At 46.8% G+C, this 12,325-nt stretch overlaps 1 protein-coding gene across 6 annotated transcripts in view; it reads right to left on the bottom strand.

The window, feature by feature from the left end:
- VCAN (versican) overlaps window positions 1-11,965 on the bottom strand; it is a 136,202-nt gene extending 124,237 nt beyond the window's left edge. For 3 of the 6 annotated variants that reach the window (XM_048850440.2, XM_048850441.2, XM_048850443.2), the window contains exon 1: window positions 329-576. In XM_048850440.2, coding sequence (XP_048706397.2) covers window positions 329-355 — 27 coding nt within the window. In that variant the 5' untranslated portion in view covers window positions 356-576. Of the gene's footprint in view, window positions 1-328; window positions 577-11,654 lie in introns of those variants that run through there. The other 3 variants (XM_048850442.2, XM_048850439.2, XM_075128558.1) reach the window with 3 other exon arrangements.
- Window positions 11,966-12,325: the final 360 nt, after the last annotated feature.

The raw sequence follows: 12,325 nt of genomic DNA, 5'->3' as shown, positions 1-12,325 counted from the left end.
TCTCTAATTAGAGTAGTAGCCAAAAGTGAGAACTATTTCATGTCCTGAATAGAATATAACTTAATGTCCTTTAGAGAAATATGGAACAGAGATTTATTGGGAGTCAATCTACATTAGAACTATAAAACTATATATGCTTAAGTATTAAAAAGTCATCACTGGAATTAAAACATTGACCAATGCAACAAGAAGTCCTCACTAGACAAAGTGGACACTCACACATGATTGCAATAGACATAGTGTACATCCTCTGATAACAATGAGAGATACGCTCAACGTAAAGAAATTTTGTTACACAACATACAGATATGTCCTGAAAAGCACATACCTGTATCTGGCCTGGGATACATTCCATAATGGGAGAGTGGTTCAGAAAATAATGCAGAACATCTTAAATCAACCATTCACAATGTGGGGCTCTTGAATATCTGAACAGGACAATGTTATAATTCCCACTCGAAAGAGACTATATTCCAGGAGCTTTACATTCCCTGCAAATGGATGGTTAGTTTTACTCTGTTGCATAGGGAAACACATTGTGCAACATTTTCCTAGAGCGTGTGGAGGAGAAAACCAGCTGCTTTCCCATGTAGCAGCCCAAATGCTGCCAAGCACACCCCATCCTTTTATCACCAACTGCACTGGGCTGGGATTACAATGTGATAATATTTATGTTGCAATGTCAGTGTTCACCCACGCTGAACCTTGTGTGATGGCATTGACATTGCAACAAAAATGCCATCACACAAGGTTCACATATTTTTGTGGTTAAATCCAAGACAAGAATTACGACCTTAATGGGTTCATTCAACCTGATCCATATCTTCAATAAGATTTATCTTAGGGGGTAAAATAGCAGTGCTTGATCTAAATCAGTTCACAGGGACATGGCTAGTCCATACAGTTTTAGTTGGCGGTGGGGGAAGAGGATAAGATGATTAATTTTATAAGTCTAGACAATTATACCATCTCTTAGACCTTCATCTTGAAATGAGTGCATGAGTGAAATGGCTTCATAAGAAAGAGTTGCATAAGTCAGAGCTGATCATTTGCCCTTTATTATTCTACAGGGACTAATTTTCAAAGGTGGGTATCTCCAAAAGTTGTCCATATCCTGCATTTGTATGCATAAATCATTATTTAAAAGAAATGATTCCTCATTATTGTATATCATTACTGGTAGACTAGGGGGAAAAATGTGTTTGGAGCCTATGGGGCTGTGCAATGCAGAGGATGGTTCAAGCAGCCCCTGCGTCCAGACAGCTTGGGATCCACCATGCCCAAGGACTGTTCATGGTTGCTGCCCTCTGTGGGTACAACTTCTTCAAAGAGGGTATGGAAAGGTTAAGACCAACGAGCTATCCAGCCACAGAGGAGAGCACATGCTGTGCCCTCCTAAGGGGTTGTGCGATGGGTATTTTTCCCCAGAAGCTTTAGGAAACGGTGGCCTTCCCTGCAGCACAATATCTCCTAGAGTGCCCCCTTTTGGGTTGTGGCTGCACCTCCTCCCTTTATAAAGGTTGTGCCAATGGCTAAGCGGTCAAATAACTTTAACTGAAGAAAACAAGAAAAAAGTCTGTACTGACTTTGCACATTTCACCCTCAGGAGGTAGCCCTGGTCTAAGGGAGTAGGACCAGGATTCAGAAAGGAATTCAAAGAGAGAAAGGCCTGAGGGGTTCACCTCTGGGAGAGAAATGTGCTGCTTCTCAACAGTGTTGGTCACGGATTGCTCCCCACTTCCTACCCCACTATGGTGCACTGAGAGGCTGAGTGGGATGAGGGAGCCTTCAGATGTTTGCTCCGTGTATATAACCTCTAATAGGAGGAGAAGAGGAAACCTTGCTTAGTGCCTGCAAACTCTGCCTGCAGATGCGTGACACAACATTGTAATTCTGCAGGCCAGGGCTGTGTGCACAGATGCTGGCGTGGGGTCCTGCAGACTCCTCACACACCGCAGAAAAGTTCTCTACCCTGAAAAGCTCCCTGTAACAGAGCTGTGACAGGGCAGGCCAGAGAAGGGACCATGGGACCCACATTTCTGCAGCTTCAGTGGCCCCACCACTATGTACAAAAGGTGCAGGTAGCCAGTGGCAGCTGTTTCATCTGTGGCCTGGCATGCTGGTTCCAGGTTGGGGCTGGGATTTCACCTCCCCACCCCACTGCACTTCACCCCATTACTTGGAATTCATGCCAGGGAATGGATTTCACTCTGATTGTTCAACAGTTACAGAATCATCTCAAAGAAAGCTACTGTCAGATATTATTGCTGGATAGTGATTGAAGGCTGCTGGAAATAGCACCAAAAATAGAAAAGTAAAAGAGAGAGGAAAAATGATGAGAAAGGGTAATTGATAAGGGTCCTTGATTGTAGAAGTCCAAATGGTATTCACATGTCTTGCAGATGAAGGGCAGTACATGGGCATGAATGTTTTGGCATGTTTCATACACAACCTTCTATTTACTACTGCTGAATTTACAGTTGCTACACACAATGTTTTTTAACTGCTGCACAGTGGCTTAGCCATGCCCCACTGACTTTAATATGAAACACCCCCCTAAAACTCCTCACACACTCTGAAAATCTACCTCAAAATATATTAACTTTCAGACATCTTGCCCAAATCTTCTCTAAACTGTAGGACCTACCTCATCAATTTAACAGTGGTTGGTTCTATTTTCTCCAGATTCACGTGTGTGACTCCCATTGACATTAGCGGGGACATTTTCATGCAGTGTGGAAACAATATTCTATACTGTAACTGACCCCAGTACAGGGTGTCGCTGTTGTACTCCAGTCCTTACATGCCTGGTAGTATTCTGGGTGTACAACATGCTGAGGCAAGCTCTATAGCTGCTTCAAAATCTCAGCTCTTCAGACCCTAGCCCTTGGTGGGATCCCTTAAACATTCACAGATTCTAATGAAATAACAAAGGATTGGTTTACTGGGGCACCAGAAACAGAGGTGCGGTTACCTTAGGCAAAATGCCTTTAAGACCAAAGATCACAACAATTCCTAACTCAGGCCCTATGGGCAGTCCAGTCCAGAGGTATGAAGTGAGGCTCCTCAGACCTAATACCAGGGATACTCTCTCCCGCAACAATCACTCACTGACCTTCAGATCCTTCAGCCAGTGTCCAGTACTTTTATCCAGCACCTGAAGTCTCATTCAGACCTATCCACCTCACCTTCTGCTTGCAGGCCACTCCCAAGCATCTGTCATGGCTCCCGCTGGCCCCCCTCACCAGCTCCTCTCCTAGTCTTTTGGTCACAGCTCTTAAGATGACCAGCCTTCCCTCTCAGGTGTAGTTTGACTTCTATTTTTGGCAGGGCAGCTCCAGACAGGCCAACGGGGCCATACATTGGTGGGGGGGCGGGGAGGGGAGAATTCAACACCTGCCCAAGACTTGCAGTTTGGGGGGACAATTCCGCACCAAAACTACACCCATGGCCAGCTTCCACAATGCAGCCACCAGCCTCTTGTTCCTGTTCTAAATCAATCTCTGGCTCCCTTCTAAGCCAGGCTCCCTCTAACTTCAGTTTGTACATCCCTTCACTGTTACAGTTATGGATTCCTCGGCTGGCTAGATGAGAGGTTAACCAATGAACATTAACGAGCCAGCAGGTTCATTACAGGACCATATTTTCCCATAGAGGGAACCTAGATGGGCCATGTAGCAGTTGACCTGCTGAGAAAGAATTCTTCCCAACTCAAGATGGCAGGACTTGGGCATATGTTTTATTTCTGTCCTCTATTGAAAAATGCATGTGTGACACTTTTCAACTTGAAAGAAGCCAAAACACTTGACAAAACTTAACGTCTATAACAAGTGCTATAGACACTACACACCCAGCCTGAAACACTGCCTCCTTGGAGATAAAAGAGCAGCAGTACTCTAACAGCTCATAGTGATGCTACCCTATGTCTGAATACAGGAAGCGAAGAGTACTTTTTATGAATATTGCAGGAAGAGTCCAGATGAGCAAATATTACTCAAGTTGGAATTTGGTTAGCACATCTAGGGCTCCATTCTGATCTCACACCAGTTTTACACAGGTGTAACTGTTGATTTAAGTGGGATTACTCCTTATTTAAAGTGATGTGAGAACATAATCTCTGCTTCCCTCTAAGATTCTAGATCAAGAAAGAGAGGAAAGGCCTCCAGTGTGATACATATCTGTGGAACCATCAACGTTTTATCCAGCCAGAGAGATTGATGGTCTCTATCAAAAGGTGTTTGTCATTCCTAGCCATTTCCTCTGAGGTGACAATGAAATAATGGTCTCCTAGGGGCATTCATTCATTATTTTCTTCAGAAGAAGCCAGGTGTCTGAGGCATTGTGATCTGACAAGTAACAACTTTCCATTGTAAAAGTTTATAGTGGTTATGTTTGTTGTGAGCAACAAAAGAATGACCAGAAGAATTAAAGAGGGGTTAGCCTCAATTTTTCCTTGACTCACACCTTGTAAAGAAATGCAGCTTAGTGTTAGTAATGGCACAACATGGATCTATGTTAAATAGGGATTTACTGTCTCTTAGGAGACCCCAATCCCAAACCAAAAATCAATTTGATCCCCTCTGTGATATCTAAGAGGGAACATCCTGGGGCTTCCTTGTGGTAGCAGGAAAAGGCAGCTCAGGAGCTATGATCTTCTGTGGCCCAGCCCCAGGACCTAGTAGGTTCCCCAGGATAGGAGGCTCTTTAGCATGGAGGGTGATACTATTCTCCATGTCTCTTCTCCACTCCTCCACCTTCCAAAAGCCCTGCTAACTTCATGGTCATCTTGATTAGATCATATTGGCTCACAATTTTATCCACTGGGCTGCCTTTTATTGCCCACCTCATGCTGCTACCATGAGGAACCCCTAGGGAGCTGCCTTTCAGATGTCACAATAGAGAGTCTGGTTTATTCCTGCTTTGGAGTCAGGATCTCCTTGGAATCTAACCAGCCCCACCCACTGACCCTTCAAAATGTATTGCCAACCCCAAAAGTTCAAAACTCATGTTAGACCTAAAAAATCATGAGTTTGGCTCCAAAATCACAAGCATTTTAAAAAAAAAGATCCTCATGATTTTTGGTCTGCCTTTTGATTTATAAACTCCTCCTGTCCATCAAGTGTAAGAGTATGTGTGTGTGTGTGTGTGTGTTTTTACCGTGTTGCCAACTCCGCACAAAAGTATTAAGTAAGTTGATTCTGACCCTTGCTGCAGGAGTTCTCTGGCTGATTGAAGGTGCAAAGATTCCAGCTTCTCCTCACATCCCAACACTCTAATTGATTAGTTATGGGCCCCTTGCAGCCATATATTTGCCTGCATCCCTGACCTCTGCACCCTCTGTTGACCCCACATCAATTCTGTCCCCCAGCCCTACATCTGCACCTCACCCCTCGGTGCATCTCTGCTCCTCTTGCAGCTTCAGGGGTTCTTCCCTCTCCCTGCCCCACCCCTCCACACAGCCTGGGGTCAGCCACTGTGGGGTCCTCTTCTCTGCCCTCCCAGGCCAGGGGGTGAGACAGGTCCGAGAGTTATTCACCCTACTACCCTTTCCTAGGCCTGGTGTTCCTGGGAGGAGCAGAGAAGAACTAACCCATTTTTCACAGGAGAGTACAGAGCCACCAGGAATGTTGAACTATTTCTGCTTCCTCTTCCCCACCCCGCCCTAAACTCCTCTCTGTTCCTGGGGAGGGAAAGAGGTGTAAGAGCTCTGCCTTACTTCTGCAAAATATTGGCTGCTTTTTCCTAGGACACAAGGAAGTGGGGAAGGAAGCCAATCAGAGGGGGGTTTCCCCAGCAGTGTTAAAATTCTGAGAAAGCTGGAGCTTCTCAGGTCCTAGTGAGGTAGGCTCTAGCTGGATTTCAAATGGCCTCATGATGAAATTACAAGAGTTGGCAGCACTGCATGCATGTTTGTAATTTGGCCCTTATTGTGCAATTACCCTCCAGGGCAACATTTTTCTTTTAATAAAGTGAGGCTCAGCCTTACAGCAACACACAGGGAGAAAAAAATCTAACCAGCAGCTGCCTCCAGCCCTTAACAGGACTAGGCACCAGAGAAGTGAGTTAAGGCCACTCTTGCTACGGCTAAGGGGAACAAAGGGCCACTGCACATCGCAGAGACCAACTCCCCAGTGCTGTGTAGGCAAACTAGAAAAGCCCCATCCCAGGCATAACACATGTGCTGCCTCCAGCCCTCAGCAGGACTGGGCACCAGCTGAGCTCTGCACTTCCATGTCATAGCTGGAACTTTCACAACTGTTAGCCTCCGTAATCTACAAGCAGTCAGAATTTCATGTGCCCTTTTCTTTTACTTAATCCTGTCTTTCACCCTTTTCAAACCACCTGACTGACTGTTAATTGCTGACCCATATTAACTTTGCCATGCGTGCCATTTAATTAACTTTGCCAGTTTCTCCACATTACTTGCATTTGATTAATTGCTCCATTGCTGACACTTGGTTAACTTGGCCTTTGTTTAATTCTTCACTTATTATCACTTGCACTGTTATGCCCAGAGGTAGATTGCAAACTCTTAACTAGGGTGTCTGCTCCAATACCTTTCCTCCACTAACAGCCTCAGAAGGAATTCCTCTAGGCCACATACCTAGAGCCCCAAGCAGGGGGGTGTGCTGTGCTGGAGGCTGAGGTAAAGTGTCCCAAGCAGGGTGGCAATTCTGGGCTGCAGAACAATCTTTTGGCAGCTGTGATGAAGCTGCCATTAGATCAGTCCCAAGGCCACTTTGGTCCTTGAAGCAACTCCGAATCTGAGAGATGCAAAGGTAGCAGAAAGCCTCCTTTCCACCCACCAAGGGCTGAGGTGCGGCACAGAATCTGCCTCCAGTTCTTTTATATGTCTTGCAAAATACTATGCACATGTAGGGTTAAACTGGAAAACAAGTAAGTGATGGTATTCATCCAAGCTCTGCCCACAAGCCCCTTCATGTCTCAAAGCATGTCTCCCATTCTTGGCCCAGGCTTCCTCTACCCTTGCCCCTCTCAATCTTATTTGCATGGTGTCCTCTCTAGCATTATTATGGTGAAAAGGAGAAAGTAGGGAAGAGAGAGGAATGGGAGGGAAAGAAAAAGCAATGGGGAAGAAGAGAAATTGGGGGTGGGGGCAGGAGGGGGATCTGGACCCCTACCCCAGGCTGGGAGGAGGAGGGACAGGGAAGGAGATCCCTGGAGCTACCTTATCCCATTACACCAAGGAAGGCAGTATTAACTTGGGGGTGGGGCAAGGGAAACCTTGTAGCTCCCTCCCTATTGTACAGGGCAGACTCAACTAGTTAGTCTTATCCGAGGGCCGAATTTGCTGTGTGCAGATTACTGCAATTTAAATACAAACTATGGCCCTCACACTCCACAGGCAACAATTTGATTAGGTGAGCAAAAACGGATGTATCTCCGGGCAATGCGAGCAGAAGCTGTATTAAGCTGGTCTCAGCTGGATGCCTCACTTTTTGCATATCTTACAGACTTTTCCAGCCACGCTGGTTAGGAGCCACTAGGGTTGATTGGATTTGTGTTACCCGTTAGGTTCTCAAATACACATGCATATCATATACATTTTAAGATATCTACTGATGTCTTACATACCACTGTGAGTTTACACAACACACTCCAAAGACTCTAGCATGTCTGCGTCTGGGCTTCCACAAAGGACTTTGTGTTGCTTTTATCTTTTTTTAAAGCTGTCATTAGAAATAAGTAAATTATAAAAGGAAATCTGTTCAACCCCCTCCCTGCCAAATGAATGCTCTGTGCACATTCAGAATAGCAACACATGTGTGGCCCTGTTGTGCACCTATCAGCCTCATGTTCCAGTTTGCTAGTGTCAGTCGTGTACTGGCATGCCCTACACATGAAATTCCCCTTGACTTCAGTGCACATGTGAATCCAAGGGCAGAATTTGCCCCTGTGTTAAGAATCATGGAGGCTTGAAGCAGGCTTCCAGGCTTCTGTGTCCATACTGGGCCAAATTCACTAGTGCTGGAGCCCCAAAGGGGCAGTGCGATCTTCCCTTGGGGTTACCGCCATAAGAACCCTCTCAAAGGGGCTGCTGGGCAGATGAGTGGAGTTACCCCAATGTTGCCAATTTTGGAGCTTCATTGGCCTCCTATGGTCCTTGTAGACACAACCTCATTCCTGGCAAATTTTCCACTCTTGAAGCTCTCCGCCTAATATCAGCATAACCCTGCCCTGAGTGAACTTGGCCCATTGGTTGTGTTGTGCCTGTGACACATACTAAACAAATGTATGGGAAAAGAATTAATGGGTCAAATTTTGTTTCCCCAGTTGCATCCTCTTAAATCCAGAGTGACTTCAGTAGGGTCACTCTAGAGATTGTCACCTGAGATCACAATCTAGGCCAGGGTGCTGCCAGTGAGAACTTGGGCCAATGCCCAGAAACAGGCGGAGTTCAGTGGGTAAAGGTCATGCTGGAAAGATTCCCTGTGATAGGCACATTTGGCAGGTTAGGATCAAGGTCGCATTAATTCTAAGCTGGCTCCGCTTGTGTTACTTTGTGTCATCGAGCCCTGCTACCGCTGCGCGGTATGCAGCTGAGTGAGAAGATACCTGGCATGCTCTGTGCTTCCCCCCAGTTAAACAAAAGGCCCCACCCAGGCAATTTCTTTGCAGTTTCTAGCTTAACGCGTTACCCAAGCGAACAAAGAAACAAGCTGACTTCAGAGCTCCCCACCCCCAGATGAATTTCCCAGAGTCCACGTGGCTGTAGGGAACGAGATCTCACCGGCTCCCTCCCCATGAGCCCAGGAAGCCCGTAGTATACGTGCAGGCAGCTGCAGGAGCCACAGATCCCAGATCGCTAACCCGGGGGAGGCGCGGCTGGCATCTGAACGTGCTCAGGCAAACTGCCCGAGTCCAACTCCCTTCGGAGCTCATTGATGGCAGCAGCTGGTAACGCTCACACGGCGCTTTCCTGCGATACCCCCTCTGCCCGCCCGGCGAAGACCCACAACTGCCCTAGAGCGGAATTGAACCCAGGCACAAGCGCTCCAGCTGCTGCCGAACAAGCCCGTCCTTGGCCTCCGAGCGGCTGCTTCCCCTTCTCTTATCGTCAGATCTACGTTTCCAAACCCTGGCCGGGGTTAGAGGGACTCTGAAAACAGGCGGGGGTGGAAAAAACGTTATCTCTGAACCTGGTTTGTTTGCTTTCCCGAGCAGCTCTGTTTGAGCCACATGGAGGATTCTCTGGGACTTGTCAGGTCACCGTTAGAAGTTTAGTGTTAATATCTGTTCCGTCTTGAAGCATCCATCCCCTGGGAGAGGCTGGAGTGTCAGCTAAACCAATATTTAAAGCAGATCTAAGCACTTCCTTAGCAGGAAAGCTTTTCGGAGGAAGTGTTTTGGAGGCGAAGCTTAACCTGAAAGTAAACCACACCTTTCAACAAGGCGTCTGCCCTGATAATGGAGAGGAATACTCTACCGTATTTTAGTAATAACACATTGTTTGACTATGCAAAGGCACGATGGAATAAAACAAATCATTGCTGTATACAGGAGGAAAGTAACCCTGGCCCAATAAACGCGCGGGTTGGTGATTATTTACCATTCATTGATGATAACAAATAGGGAATAATTGACGCTGGTTACAAAGATGTGATCGTTGGTATTCCCCTTTTCACCAGTAGGGGGAGCCGAGGGTCTTCTCGAGGCCGGAAGATTCCTAGACATCAGCTCAGCGTTTAGCACCGATTAAATGCACCGCCCCCCACCATGTATCACTGCTCAACAGGAGGACGGAGCCTGTTAGCGATTTTACACAGGAACCGAGCCACTGAAGTCCTATCCAGCCCATTCATTTATTGGCGGGATGGGGGAGGGGTTTCTGCGCACACAGGCTTTCCTTGCTAGAGAAAATACCCTGCCTCTCTCCCGGAGGTTGCCTCAGCCACACTGCGTGTTTCATGGGAGGACGGATTCCTCTTGGACCAAGTCCCTGCAGTTCTCCAGCTTTTATTATTCCCTGTCTACCCAGAGAAATCCCCCCTCGCTTCCCAAACTCAGCAACATGCCGATGTGCTAAGCGAACAGCTGGATTTTCAAAGCAATTACTTCCAGCTATGACCTAGGTTTTTCCTTTTCGCTTGTATTGTATTGAAACGACGGTCCCACACCCTGTGACATTTAGAGAAATCTGGGCACGTTCTAATAGGATTGAGTAATAGCCACGGGCTTGAGGTTTGTAAATTTCACATTGCTTAAATCCCCTGGATTGTTGTGGGTATCTCCTAGCTAAGCCATTCCCCTAGGCTCGGAAACTCCCAGGAAGCCAAGTGAGGACTTAACCAAGAGAAAGGGAAAGTTCCTTAATTATTCTCCTTGGGTAACAAAAAATAATAATAATAATGCGCGGCTCTTTCATTTGCCCTGCAGTATGCTTCAGAGAAACGCCACTGACCCTTACGTTTGATTTTAAAGTTGTTTCAGATCTGCCAAGTCTTACTCATTTGGTAAGGAAACTCCCTCTTTTGGGAGGAAAAAGCAGTGTTTAAAACATCTCCCTCTTAGGACGGACTGTACAACGTGTTTCAATGGGACATTTCAAATCTCTCATTCCTCCAAAAAATCTCCACGGCTCCCTCATTAAAATTGGCTCCGCTCTGATGTATGAAGGCTAGATAAATGATAGATAGATCAGAGTGAACGTGACAGGTGGGGTAATGAGAGAGCATGTCCTCGCATCCTTCCTTACAATCCCTTTGTGTGCAGAAGTTTTAAACAAGAGCGGTTCAAAGGGGGAAACGGACGAGATCACAACAAATACTTCTATCTCTATGATTCTCCTTAGCAAAGGAGCTTTTTTTCCCGCCGTCTAAACTCCCTTAATTCCTTCCATGACGCTCGCTCACTCCCTTTCTAAAACAAAGGGGGAACCGAAGGACTAGGGAGAAAAGGCAGCGTCTTGTGTTCCTGGGGAGCAGAGAAGCTGGCTGCGGGTGTAACAGGGGGCGTTTTGCTCCACTAACCCTGTGATCCTTTCTCTCTCTCCCCCCCCCCACCTTTTACCAAGAAAATGTGGCTTAGAGAACGCCTGCTTTCTGTCTTCTCTGGTGGGATGCTGTCTAAGAGGGCCCCCAGCCTGAGACTGCCCTGAGAGCAGCTTTCCAGGAACACCAAAAAATCACTCCGGGCGTAAGAAACTGACCATACACTGTTCCACAGGCAATTAAACCTGGTGGCTAGAAAGGCTCCCCAGCCAGGTCCATCCTTCTACGGTGGTGTTTTGTGTATTTAACACCCCTACAAATAGTTCCTCATTTCTCCCTTCGCTTAGCCTCCTGAGCCCCATTACAAATCAAGGTGCAGCTATACCTTGCTATCTATTCAACAACCAATACCAGAGAGTTATTTCACTGTCGCCACCCCCAAACTCCTCTATTTCCCAGATTTCTTTGTTCCAGTCTTTCCCCCAGTAAACGTTGTGGGTCACCAACAAAATCTTTTCCTTTTCTAATTGCCCTTGAAAACTTACCCAGATTTTAAAAATTTACCAGATCTTCCGCCACCTTAGCTTTCCAGTTAAATGCTTTGTCTTTGAAGGTACCAACAGCAAACAATAGCTTTAAATATTACACGAGGTGTTTTCTAGCAGCCAAATGTAAAAAGTGCATAAAAAGAAGCATAGTTACCTTAAAAGGTAGTTTATTGCAGAGACTGCAAAAAATCACAACGTGGTGCTAGGGCTAGTCCAGAGTTCCCAGTGGCCGCATGAAAGAATAAATCCCCCGGTTAGTGCTGGAAGGAGATGCTGATTCCGGGGTCTCCAGCCCTCCCCACTGATGAGCACCTGATTCCAAGCTTCTGAGTCTGAACTGAGTTCTAGCAAAAGAAGGAGCAAGACAGCTTGCCTGCAAGTTCAAATGCGAGCTCTAACACCCATCATTACTATATCATTGTACCGTCAGAGCTGCAAGAGGAGGGGCCCAAGCTCTGTAAGAGGAGGGTGGACGCTCACACACGCTCTTGAAGAAGCCCGCAGCAAGAGCAAAGAGCTCAGAACTCGGTAACACAGGAAAGGGGGCAGGAGCAGCGAGCTCCCAGCGCTTGCTTCGCCAGGCACTCCTCAGTCCCTCCTGACAAAGTACCGGGGGAGGAGGGAGCTGCTTTCTCCGTTCAGCGCCCCACTTTGCACAGAGAAGTTGCTCCCAACCCCCGCACACGGTATGCTTCTGTAGAGTCAGCCCCGTACTTTGTGGGCAATATGCCTTACATGAACCCTAAGGAATCTGAGGGTAGCGGCAGATCATTCTGCCTGTCAAGGGAAAACTGGACGCGATCTCTTGCTGTTAGAACCACACAA

The sequence above is a fragment of the Caretta caretta genome, chromosome 5 (genome assembly GCF_965140235.1).
Source record: "Caretta caretta isolate rCarCar2 chromosome 5, rCarCar1.hap1, whole genome shotgun sequence".
NCBI classification, from domain to species: Eukaryota; Metazoa; Chordata; order Testudines; family Cheloniidae; genus Caretta; species Caretta caretta.
The sequence above is the reverse complement of the archived record's forward strand: the minus strand, read 5'-3'. Positions and strand labels throughout refer to the sequence as shown.